Genomic DNA, 24,400 nt, shown 5'->3' with positions numbered 1-24,400 from the left:
GAAGTAAATAAGTACATTCATATCTCCTTTAGTTTTGCATGTGTTAAAATGCCTGGTCTGAAGACACAGTCTTAGGATATACAACCTCTTCCCTTGGAATTTTTAAGGCACTGCTTCATTTTCTTCCAGAATTCAGAATCACCAGTGAGAAATCCAATATTCTGAGTTCTAATCCTTTGCATGTGTTCTGTCTTTTCTCTCTAGAAGCTTTCAGAATCTTTTTAACCCAAATATACTAAAATTTCATGTGTGGGTCTTTGTATATGTCCTGTCCTGGTCAGTTACTGGCTCTTTTCAATCTTCAGTCCTAGGAATTGTTCAACTATTATTTCTTTGGTAACTATCTGATATTTTTTTTTCCCTTATGCTGTTTCCATAATTTATTATTCTATTACAATTGATATTTAATTTTAAACTTAATTCAGGTCCAGTTAATGTTTTAACCTAAGTACTTTGCTTGCATTAACTCATCAAATCCTGTTAATCCTCTAATGTAGGTACTATTGGGTGATCTACTTCCATAGTGATACCACCTCAGAAACCCAAGGAGGAGTCACTATGGGTCGGATCCAACTCAGCAGTTTTTTTTTTTTTTTAATTACACTTATTCCTCACTTATGGACATGGTTAGGTTCCAAAGACCAGGCAGTTATGTGAAAATTGAATGTGAGAATGGAAGATAATCACAGCAGATCACAAAATGGAGGAGGACTACATCATTACATAACTATCAAATTATATCATCACATAACGGCCAAACCACTAAGAATCATGGCCCACCCAAGCTGACACACTACTTTAACCATCAACCCAGCATAACTCTTGCTGGGTACTTTTTGTTATTGCCAGATGTATGTTGTCAAGGCACAAAACAGTCAAATGGATTTTTTACTATTGTTGTAAATGTGAAATGTCAGATAATGAGATAGTTGATAAGTGAGGAGTAGATGTATTCTCATTTTACACACAAGGAAACTAAATCACAGAAAAGTTAAGTAACTTGCCTGAGGTTACACTGGTAGTAAGTGGTAACACCAGAATTAAAATCAAGAAATTCTGGCTCCAGAATCCATAGTCTAACCACTAGACAATACTGTATATTAAACACTGAACACTCTGGGTAGGCCCTCTTTTCTTATCTACATCACTTTCCATCTTCCATTTTATCTTTTTTATAATACTTTCTGGCTCTACCATATATTAGCTGTGTGATCTTGGCTGAGTAAATTCCCTTCTAAGCCTTAGCTTACCTATAAAGTCAAAGTACCTTCATAGGATTGTAAAGTGCTACTATCATTTTATAATCCTATTAGGAAGTAATTTCATAGGGCTAGAAAAGTGCCTAGTCCATAAATGCTCAATAAATATTAAGTGCTACTACTACTTTACTAATATGGATACTATAAAGTAATCTATCTTGTGTCATACAGTGCTTGATCATGGGATTAATCAAGTCAATCAAGCTGGGCCAATCTGTTCCTTCCCCCAGGATATCTGGACTCAGGATCAAACATGATCTCTTTTAAGTAGCTGAACAAGTAAGAAGTTGAAGTTTGTGATCTCTGGGGGGGAAAAAAGAAACAAAAAGAGAAAACAAAAAGCAAGAGACAGCAGGAGACATACTAAGACAGAAAAAATTCAGATGGTATTCCTTCAAGTCCTTGAGCCAGCTAAATCTCTGACCTTCCCCAAATCAGCCTGAATGTACAACGCTTCCATAGATTCCTTGAAGCAGTCAATGCCCTTCTAAATATATACCTTTTCTAGTTGCAACTAGATCAAATTGGATTCTGTCACTTGTACTTCCAAAGGTCTTAATACATACAGCAATCAAAGTTTCTAAAATAACCCAACTGACCCTCTCAGCCTCATTTGTCACTCTCCTTAACTCCTTGGCAAAGCATCCTATTGCTCTAAACACATCAAACTCCTGACTATTCATAAACAGGTGATATACATCAAGGCTACTGCTATATTTTGTTTTTGCTATTCTGTCTAGAAGTTTCTCGTACACTACCACACCACTTTTTGCATATCATAGTCATTTTTCAAGGACTTAGTAACACCTCTACATGCTGTCTTTCTATCTTCACAATTATTTGCCCACTTAGTACTTCTATTTACAGTACAGCTCACTTTACATTTTAGTTTATCTCTAATTGTAAAAGAGAACTTTAATAGCAGGAGCCCAATTTTACTTCTCTTTTTATTCCCCTTCCTACTATGGGGCAATCTACTTCCGTAGTGATACTGCCTCGGAAACCCAAGGAGGGGTCACTATGAGTCAGGTGTGACTTGACGGTACATAACAACAACTACAAATAACTTCCCAAATCCTGCAGTTCTTTTATGTACTAGTTTCTCAATGAATGTTGCACATAAAAAAATGTCTTATATAAATATGTCCCTCATTTGTTTAGTATTTACTGGGAAATACATGATACAGCTTGCAAAAACACAAAATTTAGAAAAAAAAAAAAAAAAAATCACTGATCTAGGCCTTACTCTAGATTTTGCTACCATCAGCTATACGATCCTGAGCTAATCTCTTCATTTCTGAGTCATCAGATTCCAATACGACAATTGCTCCCTGCCTACTTCATAGGGCTGAGTAAGGATCCAATGAAATAAAAGAACATGGAAGTGCTTTAAAAACTCTGAAACACAGAAAATGTCCTGCATGTTTTCATCATTCATTCATTCACTGACTCCTTGTTCTTTCAGTTATTACAAGATTGCACACAGCCCTCTGCACTTAAAACAATTTGAGGTAGGGAGCAAGAGCTATCAGCTTGATCAACTGGAAATAAAATAAGACAATATAACCATTTATCCAAATGTAAAGACATAAAGAAAACAAGCTCTAGGGAAACAAAACAACAATATAAAATAAAATAAAAAACAGAACACATGTACTACAATGATAAGAAAGAAAGAAGGACTAGTAAGGGCTAGCAAAGTTTGAAAATAGTTATTAGATAAAACTTATCAGGTCATGAAGATATCTAGAAATTCAGTATTGGACAAGAATATATTTCAGACATAAGGGAGGATGTAAAATAAATTCAATGAAGGAAAAGTATGATGTGGTATCAGGGACTTATGCCTGACCAGATGAGAGATTTATTCTGGCACTGAACTAAATCAGTGTTTCTCAGTCTTTTTTTCATTAACTTCCTCTCTAAGGAGGCTTTTAAGACATTTTTTCCCCTTATTTTCTCACCTATGAAATTTTAATACCACAGGTGAACTGTAAATGTATTTATGTACTAGGTATATATATACATATATATATATATGTTGTTGTTATATGCCATTGAGTCAGACCTGACTCATAGTGACCCCTCCTTGGGTTTCCGAGGCAGTATTACTACGGAAGTAGATTGCCCCATCTTCCTTCCGAGGAGTGGCTGATGGGTTTGAACCACCAGCCTTCTGGTTAGCAGTTAAATGCTTTAGGCACTAGGCTACCAGAGCTCCTATATATATATATATATATATATATCTGTCCTCCCTGCTATTAAGCTCACTATGAGTACTTTTCTTTTTTTTTTTCTCAATTGTGATTTGGGTGAAAGCTTACAAAGCAAATTCATTTTCCACACAACAGTTCATACACATTTTGTTACATGACATTGACTATGATCCCCATAATGTAACAGCTCTCTTCCCACTTCCTCTCTGTGGTTACCTTTTCTCTGTGCCCTTCTTCTCTATGCATTTTTGCCCTCTGAGCTATCTCCCTGTGCAAATATTGCCCTTCTGATCTCCCATGGTTGATTGTTCTAAGTAGTGTACCTACCAGGTATAAATGTTCACCTTATATGCTTGTCTGTTGTTTGGCTAGAAGCCACAGGAGTGAATTCAATTCTAGGCCCAAAGGGTGATTAGTAGTCATAGTCTCTATTAGACCTGTAAGCCTAATCTTTTTTACGATTTTGAGTTTTGTTCCACATTTTTCTCCCACTCTATCCAGAATCTCCTATACTGATGCCTTTCTGAGTGGTTGACAGTGGTAGCTAGGCACCATCTAGTTCTTCCAGTCTCTGTCATATAGGCTGAGGTTCAGATGGTCTACTAGTCCTTGGACCAATTATTTCCACGTGTTTTTGGTTTTCTTTAACAAACAAACAAACAAACAAACAAACAGAAGCCCTGGTGACGTAGTGCCTAAGGCATGTGACTGCTAACCAGAAAGCTGGCAGTTCAAACCCACCAGCCACTCCTCGGAAAAAAGGTTGGGCAATTACTCCCAACCAGTAGTGATACTGCCTCAGAAACCCAAGTAGGGGTCACTGTGAGTTGGATCCAACGCAACAGCAGTGATTCTTTTTTTGTTTTGTTTTGGCTTTCTTCATTCTTCTTTGCTCTGGATGAGGCGAGACCAATTGCTGCATCACAGATGGCTGCTTGCAAATTTTTAAGTCCCCAGTCGCTACTCACCAAAGTAGGATATAGAACAATGTTTTTGTGTAGTATGTTACACAAATGAGCTTGATGTCCCCAACGACTAGTCCCAAGCCCACAAGTCCAACAACTCACTCCTCCAAAAGGAGGCTGTCTGTGGCTAAGAAGCTATCATAACTTTGCCCTCTCTTGGTTCTATTATATATATGGATATTCTTATAGCACATACAAATACATATGTAGAAATATCATCTGCCAAACACATATATGGTCATGGATGTATTCCATAGATGTATTGACCGAGGGTGCAGCCATTTTCAATCTTTACAAGTGGTAATCATTTTGGATTTTAAAGTGACAGCATTCTCATTCAGATTCCACAGACCTACGAATAGGCTCTGTTTGCCAAGGTCAGCAAAGACATACAAGTGGCTGACAACAGGAAAGGAGACAGGTGGTGAATGTATAAATGCTGTCAACTAGGGAATAGAGGAGCACAGTACCCTGCTTGCACAGATAACATACAAACAAAACAAAGAAAACGAGAATCACTGGCAAGTCACTCCAACATACAATCACCAGTTAAATATAAACACAAACACGTCACAGATGCCTCAGAGACAACAGAGCATCACATCCACACAAAGAGGCAAGATAAAGCAGGAGAAACAATGGACCAGGATACAGACCCAAAACATATCCCCCTGATAAGGAATTCAAAAGAATTTTATTTAGGTATCTTCAACGAATTGAGAGACAGATCAAGGAAAACACAGAGAAAACCCTAGAACAATTTTGAAAGACAATCCAAGAACAAAATGACAAAATAAACGGAAAATTAGAAGTGATACAAAATCTACACACAGAAATCCAGAAGATTAACTAAATTTTCAGACACTGAATACTAAATTGAATACTAAATTTTCAGACATTGAATGGGCAAAAGAGCAGAATTGAATCAATGAAAGACTGAATTAGGGAGCCTAAAGTAAAAAACCTGAACACTTCTTTGGAAAGGGATAAATCAGAAAACAAAGCAAAACAAAATGAAGAAAACCTAAGACTCATGTGGGATACCATCAAAAGGAATAACCCTATGTGTAATTGAATTCCAGAACAGGAAGAGACAAATAAAACCACAGAGAAAATTGTCAAAGATTTGTTGGAAGAGAATTTTCCTGGTATGATGAAAGATAAGAATATGTCCATTCAGGAAGTCCAACGAACCCCAAACAGGATAAACTCCAAAAGAAAACCACCAAGACTTATCATCATCAAACTCACCAAAACCAAAGACAAAGAAAGAATCATGAGAGCAGCATGGGAAAAATGAAAAGTTACCTACAAGGGGCAACCAATAAGTCTAAGCTTGGATTTCTCAGCAGAAATCATGCAGGTGAGAAGACAATGGGATGGTATATATAAAACCCTGAAAGAGAAAAATTTCCAACCAAGAATTATGTACCCAACAAAATTATCCCTCAAATATGATGAGGAAATTAGGACATTTCCAGATAAGCACAAATTAAGGGGATTTGTTAAAACCAGACTACTCTTACAAGAAATGCTAAAGGGAACCCTTTGGAAAGAGAAGCAACAACAGCCAACAACAACTGACCATTAACATACATGATGATATAACCCAGAAACCAACCCAGCTATGTAAGTATCCGAAGTAAATAAGCCTACAAGATTGTAAACAGGGAACCAGAGACATCAACTGAAAAATGAAGACAACTACAAACCAAAAAGAGGGGAAAAAAACTATGTCATTACAGAACTTATAGATGGTAGGGAAGTCAAGACAAACACAAGATAGAACAGACTGTTCTAAATGTGGGAAGAAAACTATAAATCACAGGGTAACCTCAAAGAAAAATGATAAACCTTCACATCAAAAAAGAGGACCAGCATAAATATACAGCAAATAGTAAAACAACAACAATGAAGAAGTGATAACATGATTCATAAATGAAACAAGCTCAGAACAGAAAATTAAATGGAACAAAGAAATCGACACCATGAAAAAGCACATAGCAAAAATGACAGCAACAAATTCGTATTTGCCGATAATTATATATCTGTCAAGGAGCTTAGATCTCTAAGATTTATAGCAGAAGAGTGGATGACCACTATGGTACATACACATAATGGAATGCTATGCAGCACTAAAGAATAATGTGGAGTCTGCAAACACTGCATGATATGGATGAACTTGGAGGACATTATGCTGAATGAAATAAGTCAATCACAGAAGGACAAATACAGTACTAGTTCGCTGTTGTGGAGGGTCAAGGAAAGGTTTATATATGGAGGGAAACTTTCTTTGTTGGTTGCCAGGGGTGGGAGGGGAGGGAACACTGAAAAAAAAAAAGCATTGACCCATGTCACTTTAGCTTTGTGTATCTCACTGTACATAAATTATATTTCAATAAAATGCATTTTAAAAAAAAAGTATTTCTACCAGTTGATTATCAGCTACATCTTGGCTCTGGGGAAAACACTATATTCTTAGATTTTCTTGCTAGCAATTATCAAGCTTGGGAATTTTTCAGACTATACTTCTCTGTTAAATCCTCGTTTCTGTCTTTCCTCATCAATTTTACACTACACCTCTCCTTGGACTCAATAAGAAATTGATTGGCCATTCTTAAATTGATAAACCGAATTTTCCCTAACAGCCCAACCACTGTCATTACTATTCTTTTTGCTGGTCTTCACATTCAATGTTATCCTCACCACACTGGCCTTACAGTATTTTCTCCATGTAAACCCCAATGTTCCAAACAGACTATAAGATGGCCTCCATGACTCCATCTCCTGGTGTTCACACCCCTCCACATTCTCTTCTTCCTTGAGTGTGAATAGAGCTCTGATTTGCTTCTAACCAATATAATTCAGCAAAGGTGACAAGATGTACATGATTATATTCCATAAGACTGTAACAGCCTTATTATGAGTAGATACTCTTACTTACTGGCTTTGAAGAAGCAAGCTACCATAAACATGAGCTACCTATGAAGATGGCCATGCGACAATTGAAAGCAGGCTCTGGCCAACAATCAGCAAAAGAATCCATCAGCCTGTCAGGAACTGAATTCTTTCAACAATGATGTGAGCTTAGAAAAGATCCTTCCACAGTCAAGCCTCACAAGAGCCCAGCCCTCACTAACACATTGATTACAGCCTTCCAAAAGACCCAGCTAGGCCTGCCTGGACTCCTGACCACAAAAACTGTGAGATAATAAATGTGCATTGAACTAAGCTTCTAAATCATAATTTGTTATACAGCAATACATAACTAATACACCCAGTTTGTCTCTCAGATTACAGATTAATTCAGATAGATAAACATAAATTTTATATATATATGTATATATAATTTATATATTTATTTATTTACCAAAGTCCCAGACAATACTACTATTTTAGGTATTGGGTATGCGGTCATAAACAAAACAGAGAAAAGTTCCAGTCATGTCAGATGATAAAATAAATACACAGCATAAGAGTCAAGTTGTGATGAGGGTACTTGAAAAGATCCCTGGAGGAAAAGGTACTCTGGGTAGTGGAAACAGCAAGAAGAAAAGCTTGGACACAGGAGTATGGAATGCTCAAGAAACAGAGGAAGCTAGAGGATAGATCACGGAGGGGCCTTGTAGAGATCTAAGTGTCACAGAAAGCAACTGAAGTGTTTTGAGTTAGGAATGACACACTTTTGTGTATACATACATATACATATATAGAAAGAGAACGAAAAAAAACAAACTCACTGCCATCTAGTCGATTCCTAAGGGGATTGCTTAGGGTTTTCGAGGCAGTAAATCTTTACGGAAGTAGATTGCCCACTTTTCCTTCCATGGAGTGGCTGGTGAGTTTGAACTGCCAACCTTCTAACCTTCTGGTTAGCAGTCAAATGCCTTAAGCACTACGCCACCAGAGCTCCTTTATATATATATGTGTGTGTGTGTGTGTGTGTGTAAAATATATATAAATATATTTATATATATAAATATACACATATATTTTACAGAACACTCTGGTGGCTGTGTAGAAAATGAAAGGGGGTTGGGGAAGAACAGAAGCAGAGAATAGTTAAGATAAAAGGTAATGATGGCCTGTACTAAGGCAGTGGTATTAGACATGGTAAGAGATGAGAGTATAAAAGACATATTTTGAAGGTACAGCTCAGAGCATTTGTTCATAGCTCAAATACAAAGCTTAAGAGAGAAGAATTAAAGATGACATCTAGGGCATTACAATTACATGAATGCTAACATCATTTAATTCCATAGAGAAAAACCTGATTTGGTAAGGAAAAGCTGAGTTCTACTTAGACATTAAATTTTATATGCTTTGACTGCTAACCAGAAGGCTGGCAGTTCAAACCCACCAGCTACTTCTTGGAAGGAAGATAGGGCAATCTACTTCTATAATGATACTGCCTCAGAAATCCAAGGAGGGTTCGTCATGAGTCGGATCCGACTCAATGGCAGTGAGTTGTTTTTTGAGTTGAGTTATTAGAAATTCAAGGAGAAATGTCAAATAGAAAATCAGATACTCAAGTCTACAACTCATGGGAGAAGTTGACTCTAGAGTTCAAAATGAGAGTGACCATCACCTTACACACACACAGGACAGCAAGGGAGCACATACAGAAAAAATATAGATGAAGAAAGGTCCAAGGACTGAGCCTTGTGAAAACAGGAGAGTGAGCCAGCAAATAGAATAAATAAGAGTTGGCAATGAGGAAAAATCAAGAGAGTATAGTCTCAGAGCCACGCTAGTGGTTTCTAGCCAAACAAAAGACAGGCATATGAGTTGAACATTTACCCGAGGTAGATCCTCTCCTTGGAGAGAACAATCATGCCAGAAAGAAGGGCTGTTTATGCACAGAGAGACAGCTGAGGGGGCAGAAGTGCAAGGGGGGATGGACACAGGGAAGAGGTAACTATCGGGAGAAAGTGGGAGGGGAGCTGTTACACTGGGGTAAATTGCAGTCACTGTCATGAGACAAAATGTATGTGAACTGCTATATGGAAAGTGAATTTGCTCTGTAAATTTTCACCCAAATCATAAAAAAAAAAAAAATTTAAAAAAAGAGAGTATAGTCTCAGAGCCAAATAAAAAAAAAGTTTCAGATTGGCAGGAAGATAATCAATTATATTAAAGCTGTTACAACTGAGTACAACTAAGATGAGGACTGAGAAATATTCCCTAGATCTGTAAGATGGCAGTAACTAGTCATCTTAGTAAGTCAAATGGTAGGGAAGAGAGACTAACTAGAGAGGTGTCAAGAAAGCATGAGAAAAAAAAGATATGAAGATAATATATATGGCAAATACTATACAGGCATACTTTGCCTTATTGTGCTTTGCTTTATTGCACTTCACAGATACTGAAGATCCTCCCACCTCCCCAAATTGAGGGTTTGTGATAACCCTGCATCAAGCAAGTCTATCAGCATCGTTTTTCCAACAGTATGTGCTCACTTCATGTCTCTACATCACATTTGGGTCATTTTCATCATATTTCAAACTTTTTCATAACACTATTGCACACTTAAGAGACTACAGTATAGTGTAAACATAATTTTTATATGCACTGGGAAACCAAAAAATTCATGTGACTCGCTTTATTGCAATATTCACTTTATTGCAGTGGTCTGGAACCAAACCCACAATATTTCTGAGATATGCCTGTATAAAAGGATCAGAGGAAATAGTGCAGTAAATTTTAGGGCAGGGGAGTGTTAATGAATGAACTTATGAGAAAAACTGCTCATTCTACGTCTATTTTAGAATGACAGGTATTACAGAATACTTCAAAGCTGTTAGAAATAGGGAAAATATGATGATGCCAGAGAGTGGTGATAATTGTAGGAACAAAGTTCTTGACAGAAAGGAGTGGGATTGAGTGTATGCAAGGAACTTAAGCCTTATATAAAACATACAGGTCATTCACAGAAAAGGCACAGTATATATGCAAGTATTTGGAGTGCACAATGAACTAAAACAAGCCATGTGGGAGTTATATCACCTCCATGAAAAAGGTAAATTTAAAACTAGTATTCGTTTTAAGACAAAATCTTCAAGAAGGAAACAGAAGGTTAATATAACCTTTTAATTACTAGTTCCAGTTAAATGCAAATCAGAAAGAAACAAGATTTATTTTTCCCCTGCTTCTCAGGGGAGCAAAGCCTACCTGGACTCTCCACTCTCTTATAGTGGTATGGGTTGATACAAACTTCTTTTTGCTTAGAACCAAAAGGAAATTCACAAATATCCAATGGCTTTAGCTCATGATGACTCTGCAAATCAGGCCAGCGCCAAACACGACAATAAATAACGTGGGGAAGGCCTTTTCTGTGAGAAACTTGCAGGCGTCCATCTAAAGATCTAGGAATGGTGACACATTTGCTTGGTTGTCCTGGACTGCTCAAGGCTTTCTCCAGTTCCTCCATGGCACCCTTTTTCTTTTTTAACTTTTTCACCAAAGCATCGACTGCCTTTTCTGCCCATTTCTCTTCCTCATCACCTTGTTTCCAGCCCAACAATCGCTTTACTGCTGGACTAGTAAAAGAAAACAAGCTGGCCATTGACGTCATTTGATATAAATCTTCAGAGACCTTCCTGCAACTCAAAAGTCAATGGGAATTGAAAGAAAAGATCATAGATGAAAAGTCACAGACAGCTCCTAAGCAGAAGTTCCAATTAAAAAGGAAGGAGTGACATGTATCTTCATAAGTGCCATCCGATTCTTTCATTGGTTCAAGTCCTAAAAGAGAAAGGAGAAAAAAGATGAGATCTCCAATTTAAATCAATGCTACTTACATACATTTGTTGTTGTTGTTGTTATTTGCCGTCGAGTCGGGCCCAACTCCTAGCGACCCCTCCTTGGGTTTCCGAGGCAGTATCACTACGGAAGTAGGACTGCCCAACCTTCCTTCTGAGGAGTGGCTGGTGGGTTTGAACCGCCAGCCTTCTGGTTAGCAGTCAAGTGCCTTAGGCACTATGCTACCAGAGCTCCCTACATACATTTAAGTCAGTATAATTAAAATGTATGTTATTTTTTCATAAGAGCAAAATAGCATTACAAAGAAAAATGAAAAAACATAAATCTAGAAAGAAATTTTCTCCATCACAAGTTTAAAAATCAAAGTTCTGTGACTGCTCACTTCCCTTCTCATTCACTGACAATACCTAATGATAACCAAAAGCAAATACAGGTTGTTCTACCTCTTATATGTATTATCCAAAAATCAGCCTCTCTATTTTATTTCCTTCGCCAGGCCACTAACTCCTAAAATGACCTTCTAAGATTTGATTTTCAAGTACTTTTTCGTCATTGAAATCTACATTACACACAAAGCCGATCTTAAACATGTATGCTCTCATGCGAACAGGTATGTTCCAATGTGAACATAAACAGAAAAAAAAATTAGCTCTTCCCTAAAGCCATCTTTCTTTTAAAAATGTTTCACAGACTTACAAGGTTTGAGCACACACCATGATAACTTTCAAGTCACATTATTAGATGCAAACTGTATTAAGAGTTGTCATAAGAAAAAAATGCACCAAACCTTCAAACAAATCATAACACATATAAATATTAGAAAATGGGAAACATCTATTATAAAAACTAAGAATATTGAATATATTTTAAGAGAATAAAACTATGATTTAATCCACAAAAACACAATTTGTAATTTTATAATTTCTATTGGCTTCTGTGATACTTTAAGCATGTTATTTTACACTTTAAATGTATTGGATACTGACGTTACTGCCTGCATTGTACATATTAAAATATTTTAAGCCTTGTTTTTATATTAAATTTACTTTTTTCATAAACAGTATTACAATTATGTGGAATGCAATCTTCATTTACTAATGGGAAAACAAACATAGACCAAAGATTGCCACAATGAACCTGTTCCAGGCACTCTGTACTATTAAGAAACTCTGGGTGATGGTAAATAGAAGTGATATGCAGTAGTGCTCCACTGATAAGCATGGGTAAAATCCCTGTAGGTCACTACACAGTAAACTCTAGACGATTAACAGCTAGTAAAATGGCAGGAGTAATGTATGGAAAAAGGGTATCAGTAGCAAAAGATGTTTCCATTCTTGTGCCTAAAATTGCCAACTTATACTGCAGCTCTGCCTTTGACAAATTCTAGCAAAATCCAATTAAAAAAAAAAAAAAAGATTTATAGCCTTGGAAACCCAGTGGGGATAACTATGAGTGAGAATCAACTCAATGAAAATGAGTTTTTATTTATTTATTTGCGTTGACACTAGTCATTGGGTTGAGGACCTACATGAGGGGAAATACCTGTGTTGGGGCAGTTGGAGAAGCTAGACTTAGGGTGGCCTCTGACTTCACTGACTCTGAGCAAGAACTAGATAAACAGCAGTGTGCATCCAGAATGCTGCCAGACCCATGCCAGTGAATTGCGGCTGGAGAACTACATTTGTCTGCTCTAACAAACACACAGCTTCCCTGCATCTAGGAGTAAATAGTCTTTACATTCTCACCAAGCTGGTGGCTAGAGAAGCCCCACCATCACCCATCCAGATCCCTGCCCACCTCCAAGGCAACTCAGCCACCACCAACAACGTATATCTAGCAGACAGAGACATGCCTGCCTAGTGCCTGAGTCACCGAAGGATTTTTTTTCACACTGAATGTGACAGGCTTACCTCTGCAGCCTCCTCTCTCAGAAATGCCCACTCATACCAGGCACCTCCCACCCCTGTGAAAGCAAAGGCCTACGCTGAATGAAATGAAGTTAAGAGGGCTGACACAAAATGCAGATAAAACTGATCTATGCTGTTAGAAGTCAGGAAGGCGGGGTAATTCTTTTGAAGGAAGGTGAAGCTGTGCTAACTACAAGGAAGGCTGTGGGGGTTTCTGCTATCCAGAAACCTGCTGTCTACTTCTTGATCTGAGGGCAGGTTACATGGGAGTGCTTAGTTCGTAAAAATTTGCCTGGCTGGATACTTGTAATGTGTGTACTTTCCTGTATGATTTTAAAACATTTTCTTGATATATAAAAAGTGTACTATGGTCAGTTCTCCTCACACTTCATGATGAGTTCTCCTTCTCATAGGTAATCACTTCATACTTGTCTTTTATGTCCTTTCAGAGAAATTTTACACGTATAAGCAGATACAAAAAAAAAAAAAAAAGGTTTATCCTTTTTATACATAACAAAAACCAAAGTATAGAAAAATGTATAAACAATGTAAGAAATGTAAGAACAACCTTCCACATTCTTTCCACACTATACAGAATTCTATACTGTATCATCTCTCAGAACCTGTATTTTGGGCCCTTAGCTTTCCCACCAAACTTCTCTTACCATTCTCCCTCTAGCTAACATACCATCATCATATCTGACTTCTTGTCCATTTCCCAGTAACTACAACAAGGATATGCTGGTGATTATAACGATGATGCAGGACTGTTTGGGCATTATCCTGTTTTGCATAAGGCTGCCATCAGTTAGGGTTGACTCAACAGCTAATAACAACAATAATAATGTCAGTATACTGAATACTGTTTACTCTGGTGAGGAAAGAAAAAAGATGAGAAAAAGAAATCAAGGAAACAACACCATTTACAATACCAAAACCAAATGAAACACACTGCGGTCGAGTCAGATCTGACTCACAGTAACCCCTTCTTGGTTGGGTTTCTAAGGCGGTATCACTACAGAAGCAGATTGCCCAATCTTCCTTCCGAGGAGTTCCTGGTGGGTTTGAACAGCCATCCTTCTGGTTAGCAGTCAAATGCCTTAGGCACTAATAAACCCCCCCAAATGCTAACATACCTAGGAATTAACGTAACCAGGAACATAAAACACTTACACAATTAAAATTATAAAACATTACAACAAGAGACTACAAGAGAACTAAATTGAAGGACATTTCATGCTCATGCATCAAAAAAAAAAAAAAACACCAAACTCACTTCCATTCCAACTCATAATGACCCCAACTGGATTTCCAAGGCTAGAAGCAGACTGCCTCAACTTTCCTCCACAGAGTCGCTGGTAGGTTTGAACCACAGAACTTTTGGTTAGCAGCCATATGCCTTAACCACTACCCCACCAGAGCAAACTTAATATAGTGAAAATGTCAATATCATCTAAAGTGATCTACAATCCTGACACAAATCCCAGCAACATTCTTTACTAAAATGGAGAAACTAATAATCAACTTTATATGAAAAAGAAAGAAACCCTGAATAGCCAAAGTAATAGTAAAGAAGAAGAAAGCAGGTCTTGCACCTCCTAATATCAAAACATACTATACAGTCACTGTAATTAAAATAGCCTGGTACTGGATCAATGATATACATGTAGGCCAGTGGAAAGAATCAAGAAACCAGAAGTAAATTCATTTATCTATGGGCAGCTAATTTTCAAGAAGGTTCAAAGTCCATTCAATGGGGAGAAAGTCTTTTTTAATAAATGGTACTGGCAAAACTGGATCTCTACTTACAGAAAAATGAAACAGAACCAATACCTTATACCATACAGAAAAAATAACTCAAAATGGATCAAAGATCATTTTAACCTAAAACTAAAGTTCCTGGGAGAATACTATGAGATCTCATCATTTGTAAAATGAGGGTAACAAGCATTAAAAAATGTACAAATAGCAGAAGACAAAATAGATACATGAGACTTCATAAAAATTAAAATTTTATGCTTACTCAAAGTTTTCTCAAACGAGAACCTACAGACTGGAAAAATATCTTGGAAATGGCACTTCCGGTAAGGGTCTAATTTCTAAAATCTATTGAATACTTCAACAAAACAATGACAAAGACAAACCACCCAATTATAAAATAGGCAAAGGACATGAATAGAAACTTTCCCTAAGACAACATTCAAGTGGCCAACAAACACATGAGAAGATGCTCAAGATCACTAGCCATTAAAGAGATACAAATCAGTACTACAATTAAATACCCTATCACCCTGGCTATAATGACACTGAATTTAAAAAAAAAAAAAGAAAAAGAAAACAGATAATAACAAATGTTAGCAAGGATGTGGAGAGATTAGAACTCTTATCCATTAATGGTGGGACTGTAAAGTGGTACAACCACTATGGAATACAGTATATGGCACTTCCTCAAAAAACTACAAATAGAACTACCCTATGATCAAGCAATCCCACTCCTAGGTATATACCTTATAGCCCTAACAGAAATGACACAGACAGACATATGCATATCTATATTCATTGCAGCATTATTCACAATAGCAAAAAAAAAAAAAAAAAGGAAAAATCTAAGTGCCCATCAACAGAAGAACAAATAAGCAAAATGTGGTACATACACAGAACACTATGCAACCATAAAGAACAATGATGAGTCTGTGAAACATAACATGGGCAGACCTGGAAGACAAAATGCTAAGGGAAAAAGTCAATCACATAAGGACAAATATTGTATGATTCCTCTTTTACAAGAAAACAAGAATAGATATATAAAAAAAGAGACTAATGTTCATTGGTAGTTACTGGGGGTGGGATGGGGTGGAATCCACTCTAGATCATAGATACTTGATTACTGGTGATAAAAGTGGTAATGCAGGTGTAGTGAGCACAGCCTGACCAAAGTAAATGTTACTAAGAAGTGCTCAAGAGAAAAGGATGCTTATACAAAATAATCTCACATATATAATTTGGAAACAACTCCAACAAACATTAAAAAAAAAAAGTGTATGGTATGTATACCAGCACAGAGGTATACAGGTAGGTACAAATGTATAATACGTACATGTGCACAGACAGAAGTATCTATAGGTACATGCAAATACAGATGTGTGTGCAAATCAAAAAATAAATAAATAAATAAACCCAAACTCACTGCAGAAACAGATTGCCCAATCTACCTTCTGAGGAGTGGCTGGTAGGTTTGAACCACCAGCCTTCTGGTTAGCAGTCAAATGCCTTAGGCACTATGCCACCAGGATTCCTTATGTTTATGCAGGTAAATATATTCACAGACAACTACAGATACTCCTCAGACAAAAGCAAACACCTTATGAGATTGGTTTTCTAGGTCTAAAGACATAGGACCTTATAGCCTCCTGAAATAAATCAGTCAATTGGCATAATATATTTCATAAAGTTCATGTTCTGCATCCCAATGAAGTGAATAGCATCTGGGGTCTTAAAAGCTTGGAAGCAGCCATCTAAGATACAACTATTGGTCTCTACTCATCAGGAGCAAAAGAGTAAGAAGGAAACCAAAGTCTCAGAGAAGAAACAAGTCTACAAGAATAATACGTTGTTGTTGTTGTTATATGCAGTCGAGTAGGACCCGACTCATAGCGACCCCTCCTTGGGTTTCCAAGGCAGTATCACTACGGAAATAGATTGCCACATCTTCCTTCCGAGGAGTGGCTGGTGGGTTTGAACCGCCAGCCTTCTGGTTAGCAGTCAAGTACCTTAGCCACTATGCTACCAGAGCTCCCCAAGAATAATATAGCCTACACAAACCACATTGCTTTACCTACCCTGAGACCTTAAGAACTGGATGGTGCCCAGCTATCACTACCAACTGTTCTGAGTGGGGTCACAATAGATGATCCCAAACAGAATGGGAGAGAAATGTAGAACAAAACTCAAATCCTTAAAAAAAAAAAGTCAGATTAACTGGATCAGTTGAGACCAGAAACTGTAGCCCTTTAAACTCTGAACTGAAACTAACTCAAGATCACTTTTTAGCAAAACAGAGTGGCACACAAAATAAAGGATCTCTCCCTTAACTATGATGCTCTACCAAAAAAACATCCAAATGGGACCAAAAGATCAACATTTACTCTAAAGTAAAGATGAAAAGGAGAGGGAAACCCGAGTACAAGGAATGGAACCAGAGTATAATTAAAGAGAATGTTGACACATTATAAAAAATGTAACTAATGTCACTGAAAAATCTGTATAGGAATTGTCACATGGGAACTTAATTTAATGTGTAAACTTTCACCAAAAACACATTATTAATAATAACAAAAGAAAGAAAAAGGATGGAGAAAGCTTTATATTTCTTTTAAAATAAATCTGAAGCAACTGTGGCAAATCATCTATGATGGTACATACTAAACCAAACCAAACCCACTGCCTTAGAGACATATCTGACTCATAGCAACCCCTCCTTGGGTTTCCAAAGCGGTATCACTACGGAAGTGGATTGCCCAACCTTCCTTCTGAGGAGTGGCTAGTGGATTTGAACTGCCAGCTTTCTGGCTAGCAGTCAAATGCCTTAGGCACTACACTACCAGAGCTCCTACAGTGGTACACAGGCATGTTATTTCCTCTATTTTTTTTGCATGCTTAAATATTTCATAACTCAAAAAACTCAGCAATTGTAGTTTTTAAAGAACAGTATAATGGAAACAAAAGAAGACAGGATTCTGCCATTAACTAAGTAAGTATGTATATGACCTTACTGTTCCTTCTAGGCCTATTAATGTTTCTGTAAAATGCGGACCATCATTCCTAAGCTATTGAAATGTTGAAGTAGTAAAACAAAACAATATATATACACATTTTACAAACTTAACGGTGCTAATCAAATATGAATTACAATCACTAGTATTTAGAAGGAGCTCTGGTAGCATAGTGCCTAAGGCACTTGACTGCTCACCAGAAGGCTGGCGGTTCAAACCCACCAGCCACTCCTCGGAAGGAAGGCTGGGCAATCCTACTTCCGTAGTGATACTGCCTCGGAAACCCAAGGAGGGGTCGCTATGAGTCGGGGCCGACTCGACGGCAAACAACAACAAGTATTTAGATGGAAGAAGAGTCAAGATCCAGTCTCAAATCTAACTTTACCTACCACACCTTCCAGTCAAACCTTCCACCTCTGCCCACCTGCATCCTCCAAGACAAATCTTAGGCATCCTTAATGATGCGCTTAAATCCACCCCCTTCTTTAAGATTTCCTTCACCACTACACACCCTGAAGGGACTATCAGGGGAAAAAAAAAAACTCGCATTGAGTATATTCCAACTCATAAAGACCCCCATTGGGTTTCTGAGATGGTAAATCTTTAGGGAAATAGATTGCCCCACCTTCCTTCTGTGGAATGGCTGGTGGGTTTGAACCATTAACTTCTGGTTAGCAGTCAAATACCTTAGGCACTGCGCCATCAGAGCTCCTTAAAGGGGCTGCAGTCATTGAATAGCAAAAAAAAAAAAAAAAAGTTAATAACATAAAACACAAGAATCTATCAAACTTCCAAACGGAATACAAAGTCCTTCCAGGAGCATGTTTTCAACACCTGGCACTATTATATGCACCATACTACATACCAAGCAGATATTTAATGAATAGTCATTGATTTTTCTACCAGCTACACCTTGAAAAGGAGCCCTAGTTGCACAGCAGTTAAAGCACTCAGTTGCTAATGGAAAGGGCAGCAGTTTGAGCCCACTAGCCACTCTGTGGGAGAAAGATGGTGACAGTCTGCGCCCATAAAGTCTTACAGGCTTAAAATCCTATGGGGTAGTTCTACCCTGTCCTATAGGGTCAGTATAAGTGGTGATCAACTCAATGGCAATGGGTTTGGTATGGTTTGGTTTGGCACCATGAAATTAAAGATAAATTGTAAACCCAGGTGATTTAGATGATAACTCCACTGACAGAATTAAAGACACTCAAAAGGTAGCTTTGTCAGTAACAACGATAGCAAGCTCCAGCAGAAAAAGGTTAAGACTAGAGATATAAGTTTAGCAAGGTAAAGATGAGAAACATTTATAATTTTGAACAAAGACCTGAAACAGTAAGAATAAAGAAGAGAACATTTATAATTTTGAACAAAGACCTGAAACAATAAGAATAAATAGGTTCTTAACAGAGTGAAAGAGCAGCAAATAAATAAATATCTGAATATTAGTGAACCTTCACTGTTCGGAAAGAGGAGAGTTACTGATAATTAATTATTAAATAAATAAAAAGGCAGGACAACACAAAAGATTAAAGATAAAGAATTTTAAAAGAATGAGAACAAAAAAGGCCAGTGACTTTGGTGAATGGAGATGTCAAACTTCAAGAGACTGGCTTCAGAAAAAACAATGGGTGTCAGATTCTGAAAACCTAAGGTCAGATCTAGTCAATGGGTGTCAGATTCTGAAAACCTAAGGTCAGATCTAGTATTATCTTAAAACTAGCACTGGGAGAGAAGTGGAGAGAAATATTGCACTTGGGTTTTTAAATATGGAATGATTAAAATATTTAAACACATTTGACGCAATTATTTCTAAAAACATCTCATAACTTTCCAAACTACATGAATGGCACGTACAAGTTATCCAAGTAATTATTACCTAAGTCTCCACCTACAAAGTTATGAAAGGAAGCAAAATTCTTCATAAAAATTCACCAGTCAATAGGCAAAAAGCCTGAACAGGCACTTCACATAAGAGGATATATCAAAATGGCGATTACATGGGAAAATGGGGTCAAAATCATTAGTTATCAATGCATATAATGCAAAATAAAATCACAGTGAGATATCATTCCACATCTAGCCACTGCCACCAAGTTGATTTCAACTCATTCAACCCCACAGGACAAAGTAGAACTACCCATTGGATTTCCAAGGCTATACATCTTTATGGAAGTAAACTGCCTCATCTTTCTACAATGGGGCAATTGGTGGGTTTAAGCCAACAATCTTTTGGTTAGTAGCCGAATGCTTTAACATATGTCTCTAGAGTACCTCCGTATCTAGCAGAATGGCTAAAATTTTTAAAGACACAAAGTACTGATGAGGATATAGACCTACCAAAACCCAATGCCATCGGGTCAATTCTGACTCACAGCAAAACTACAGGGCAGAGTAGTACTGCCCCATAGGGTTTCCAAGGCTGTATATCTTTGCAGAAGCAGACTGCCTCAGCTTTCTCCCAGACTGGCTAGTGGGTTCAAACTTCCGATCTTCTGGTTAGCAGCCAAATGCTTTAACCACTGCACCACCAGACCTCCTGAGTATACAGACAACTTGAATTCTCATATATTGCTGATAGAAATATAAATTAGCCCAACCACTTTGGAAAACTGCTTGAGATTATCCACTAAGCATATTCCTATGGCTCAGCAACTCTATACCAAGCTATATAATCTAACAATTTGTATCCACCAATAGACAAGCACATGTTCACAGATCAACTTTATTTGTAATACTCCCAAGTTGGGAACAACCCAAATAACCATTGATAGTAAAGGGGGTAAACAAAGTGTGATAATGCATTCATACAATGGAATATTTCATAGGAATAAAAAAAGAACGAATTACTAATATGTGCAATGTGGATGAATCCTACAGATATAATATTGAGAAAAAGAAATCAGATATAAAAGATTATACATTTGCTATCCAGGGAGCAAAGACAATGAAATATGAACGGGAAAGGATCTCACCCGGTACTACCCTCATCCTAGAATTTTGAGGTAACCTGCATGTGCAAATACATCATCAACCAATTTTGTAAGAAAAGTAAAGTATTTTCCATTCACACTTCATTCATTCTTTCCTCATCCTAAGAATGAATACACAAATTTTCACCTAAATCACAATAAAAAAAAATGTAAATAAATAAGAATGAATGCATAGATATAATTATAGCCTAAATGTTTTTCCAAAATATTTCATTTTTTAAGATAAAGTCTCACTCAGACCTTTTATATACCATTTAGTATGAAATGTTGCTCTGAGTTTTAAGGCTTCATTTTAAATGAAGGGAGAGTGGCAAAACTTCATTTTACATACTTTGGACATGTTATCAAGAGGGATCAGTCTCTGCAGAAAGATATCATGCTTGGTAAAGCAGTGGGTCAGAAAAAAAGAGGAAGACCCTCAACAAGATGGACTGACACAGTGGCTGTAACAATGGGCTCAAACACAGCCAACGATTGTGATGATGGCACAGGACCAACAGTGTTTTGTTCTGTTGTACATACGGTTGCTATGAGTCAGAACCAACTCAATAGCACCTAACAACACTTTAAATGGGCTTTTTCCTGGACCTATTATCATTAGTTCATGAGGACCTAAATATAGCATGACCTTTTCTTGAGGACTGCTGTGTAGTAAATTACATGGTATGGCTTTTCTAGCCATAGTCTTCCTAACTCCCCCTTTGCCATGAATAGATGATTGTTAAAAGTTATCCACCGGGTGTATTTCTGTTGGAGCTGCACAACTTCAATCTTCTGGGAAGTGCTCTCTCTTTCTCTCAGATGTATAGAATTCTGATGTTGGGATTGGCTAATATGGCCACTCTGTCAGGCACAAAAAGAGCCCTCCTAGAGGCAGAGAGGAGCTCTGGTAGCATAGTGGCTAAAGCACTTGACTGCTCACCAGAAGGCTGGCGGTTCAAACCCACCAGCCACTCCTCGGAAGGAAGGTTGGGCAATCCTACTTCCGTAGTGATACTGCCTCGGAAACCCAAGGAGGGGTCGCTGTGAGTCGGGGCCGACTCGACGGCAAATAACAACAAAAGAGGCAGAGAGAGTCTCTCTGAGTTCCAGCTAAGAAAGATGTGTTGCTGATGCGCTGCTGAGAGAGAGAAGCAAGAGACAAACCCCGCTGAAAAAGAGATGTGCCACGGAGAGAAAATGAGAGACTGTTGGCTGAGAGACAGCTGTCTCGCCACTGAGAGACTGAGTGTGTTCCAGAACTTGAATTGGAGCCTGTTACTTTCCTAATAAACCCCATAATCTGTGAGTGGTGTGGGTGAGTTCTGCGTGGCCAATGCAACGAACTGTCAAGCCCAGTAGAGAGGTAATGAGTGCCATGGGAGGGACAGCTGGTGTCAGGGTTAGTGAAAGGGCTGGAGGGAGGCAGCATGCCTGGCCTTGCAGGAATAGGCCTTGGGCTGCTGATAGTGACTCTGTCCTCTTGTGGGGTTAGAGGAGGTCAGAAGATGCTTCCTCCCTGTGCCTTTGGCAAGGACTTAGTTATCATTTTGAACCTCTGTTACTGTGCTGTGCTAGAAACATTCTATAGAAAGCATAGAACATGGGCTGTATTTTTACTTCTGAAAAGACAAAAGAGCATGAACGATCTTGAAAAGTTATTTTTACTAGGTAGATTTCTGGACATTTGACTTTCTGTTAAGAATATAGCTATTTCAAGGATTTCAAGAGCTTCTTTTCTAAAAAAAATCAATTGTTAAAACAAAATAATATTGTCCCCCTGATGATGATAACAATGATAATAAGACCACTAACACTTACTGACCAAGCATGGTTACAGACCTTATATTTGTTGTTGTTAGGTGCTATTGAACAGATTTCAATTCAAAACAGCCATATGAAGTAAGTTCCATTCCCTCATTTTACAGATGAGTAAATAGGCAGTGGAGAAGTAAATGTAACTTGCTCAGTTGCATACCTAAGAAGCAGAATCAGGAATTGAACTCTGGTAGTCCAACTCCATAACCCACAATCTTTACTATACTGTAAGCCTCCAGAAAGCCTCTAGGCAATAAATTTTCTTCTCTTAAAGATCTTCTCTATTGTTCTCTATATCCCTTTGATTTATCTGAACCATTGCAACTGTCATATATTAAATAGTTTAAGCCAAAAAGAAAACAAAACAAAACTCACTGTCATGCAGTCAATTCCGACTCACAGCAACCCTTCCTTGGGTTTCCGAGGCGGTCTCTAAGGAAGTAGATTGCCCAGTCTTCCTTCTGAGGAGTAGCTGGTGGGTTTGAACCACCAGCCTTCTGGTTAGCAGTCAAAAATGCCTTAGGCACTACGTCACCAGAGCTCAGAGAAAGAGGATAATTCAGTTAAATGTGCTTAATTTCAAGTCGTTTTTTTTAAAATATCATTTAACACAATTAACTTCCTTATCAACTTTAACTCACTCTAATCTCTCTAAATTGAGCTAAATCAAGTCAGTAGAAATGAAAAGGCTATCTGTATGTTAAGGAGCTCTAGTGGCACAGTGCCTAAGGCATTTGACTGATTACCAGAAGGCTGGCAGTTCAAACCCACCATCCACTCCTCGGAAGGAAGGTTGAGCAATCTACTTCTCAGTGATACCACCTCGGAAATCCAAGGAGGGGTCACTATGAGTCAGATACGACCCTGACAGTAGTGAGTTTGATCACTCCATTCATCTGGAACAAGTGTTAACATCTGTGTTAATATTTGTGTTAACATTTGGTGTATTTATTTTCTTCTGTTTTTTCTGTGTGTATGTATATATAATCTTCTGACCCTTGCCCACAATTAAGGGTATACCATGTTACTACTTTACTTGGTATTCTGCATTTTTCATTTAACAATGTAAGCATTGGACATACTGACACACACACACACACACACACACATATTTAATATCGTAATGGCCCAACCATATTTGTTTATCCATTTCTTTAATATTTAACTTTCTTAACTAATTAAATCTCTAACAAAAATTAAATCTTTATAGTGAGATAAAACTTCCTTATAGTATCCATATGATGGATCGATTTTCTCCTATAATATTTTCTGAGGAACACATCATATTACAAAACAACACCTTGGTCCACAAGTTGAAATAAAAGTATCAGAGCACTTGGGATGCAACAATATATTTGTTTTACTATTCTCACAAAAGACTTTGGTTATTGTGGTAGTTATGTCTGTGTGTCGACTTGGCTGGGCCTGGTTGAGGGGCTGGGCAGCTGATGGTAGTTAATCCCCATGATGAGACTGGCAATCAACTCGATAGTGGGATTTACCACAAGCAGCTGAGTAGCTGCCTTTGGGATGTGGTCTACTTCCTGTATATAAGGAGAAGCCTTGGGAATGGTCTCCAGCGTATGGCACACTTGGACCCTGCATGTAGCCATGTCGTTGCTCATCAGCCTGCTATGATCTGCCGACCTTGGGACTTACAATGAACTTAAATTAACGGCCTGCTTTGTGGTTTGGTAACATCGGGACTGTGCCTTTTTACTTGTCCACC

The 24,400-nt window shown here is 37.8% G+C and overlaps 1 protein-coding gene across 1 annotated transcript in view; it reads right to left on the bottom strand.

Moving 5' to 3' along the window:
• The window catches only part of SMAD5 (SMAD family member 5), a 26,876-nt gene extending 15,859 nt beyond the window's left edge, over positions 1-11,017 (bottom strand). Inside the window, exon 1 of the mRNA XM_007943783.2 lies at positions 10,612-11,017. Within this exon, the coding sequence (XP_007941974.1) occupies positions 10,612-11,014 (403 nt within the window). The 5' untranslated portion in view covers positions 11,015-11,017. The remainder of the gene's footprint in view (positions 1-10,611) is intronic.
• Positions 11,018-24,400: the final 13,383 nt, after the last annotated feature.

This window comes from Orycteropus afer, unplaced genomic scaffold, assembly GCF_000298275.1.
Source record: "Orycteropus afer afer isolate SDZICR_OR568_19922 unplaced genomic scaffold, OryAfe1.0 scaffold00112, whole genome shotgun sequence".
Lineage (NCBI taxonomy): Eukaryota > Metazoa > Chordata > Mammalia > Tubulidentata > Orycteropodidae > Orycteropus > Orycteropus afer.
The sequence above is the reverse complement of the archived record's forward strand: the minus strand, read 5'-3'. Positions and strand labels throughout refer to the sequence as shown.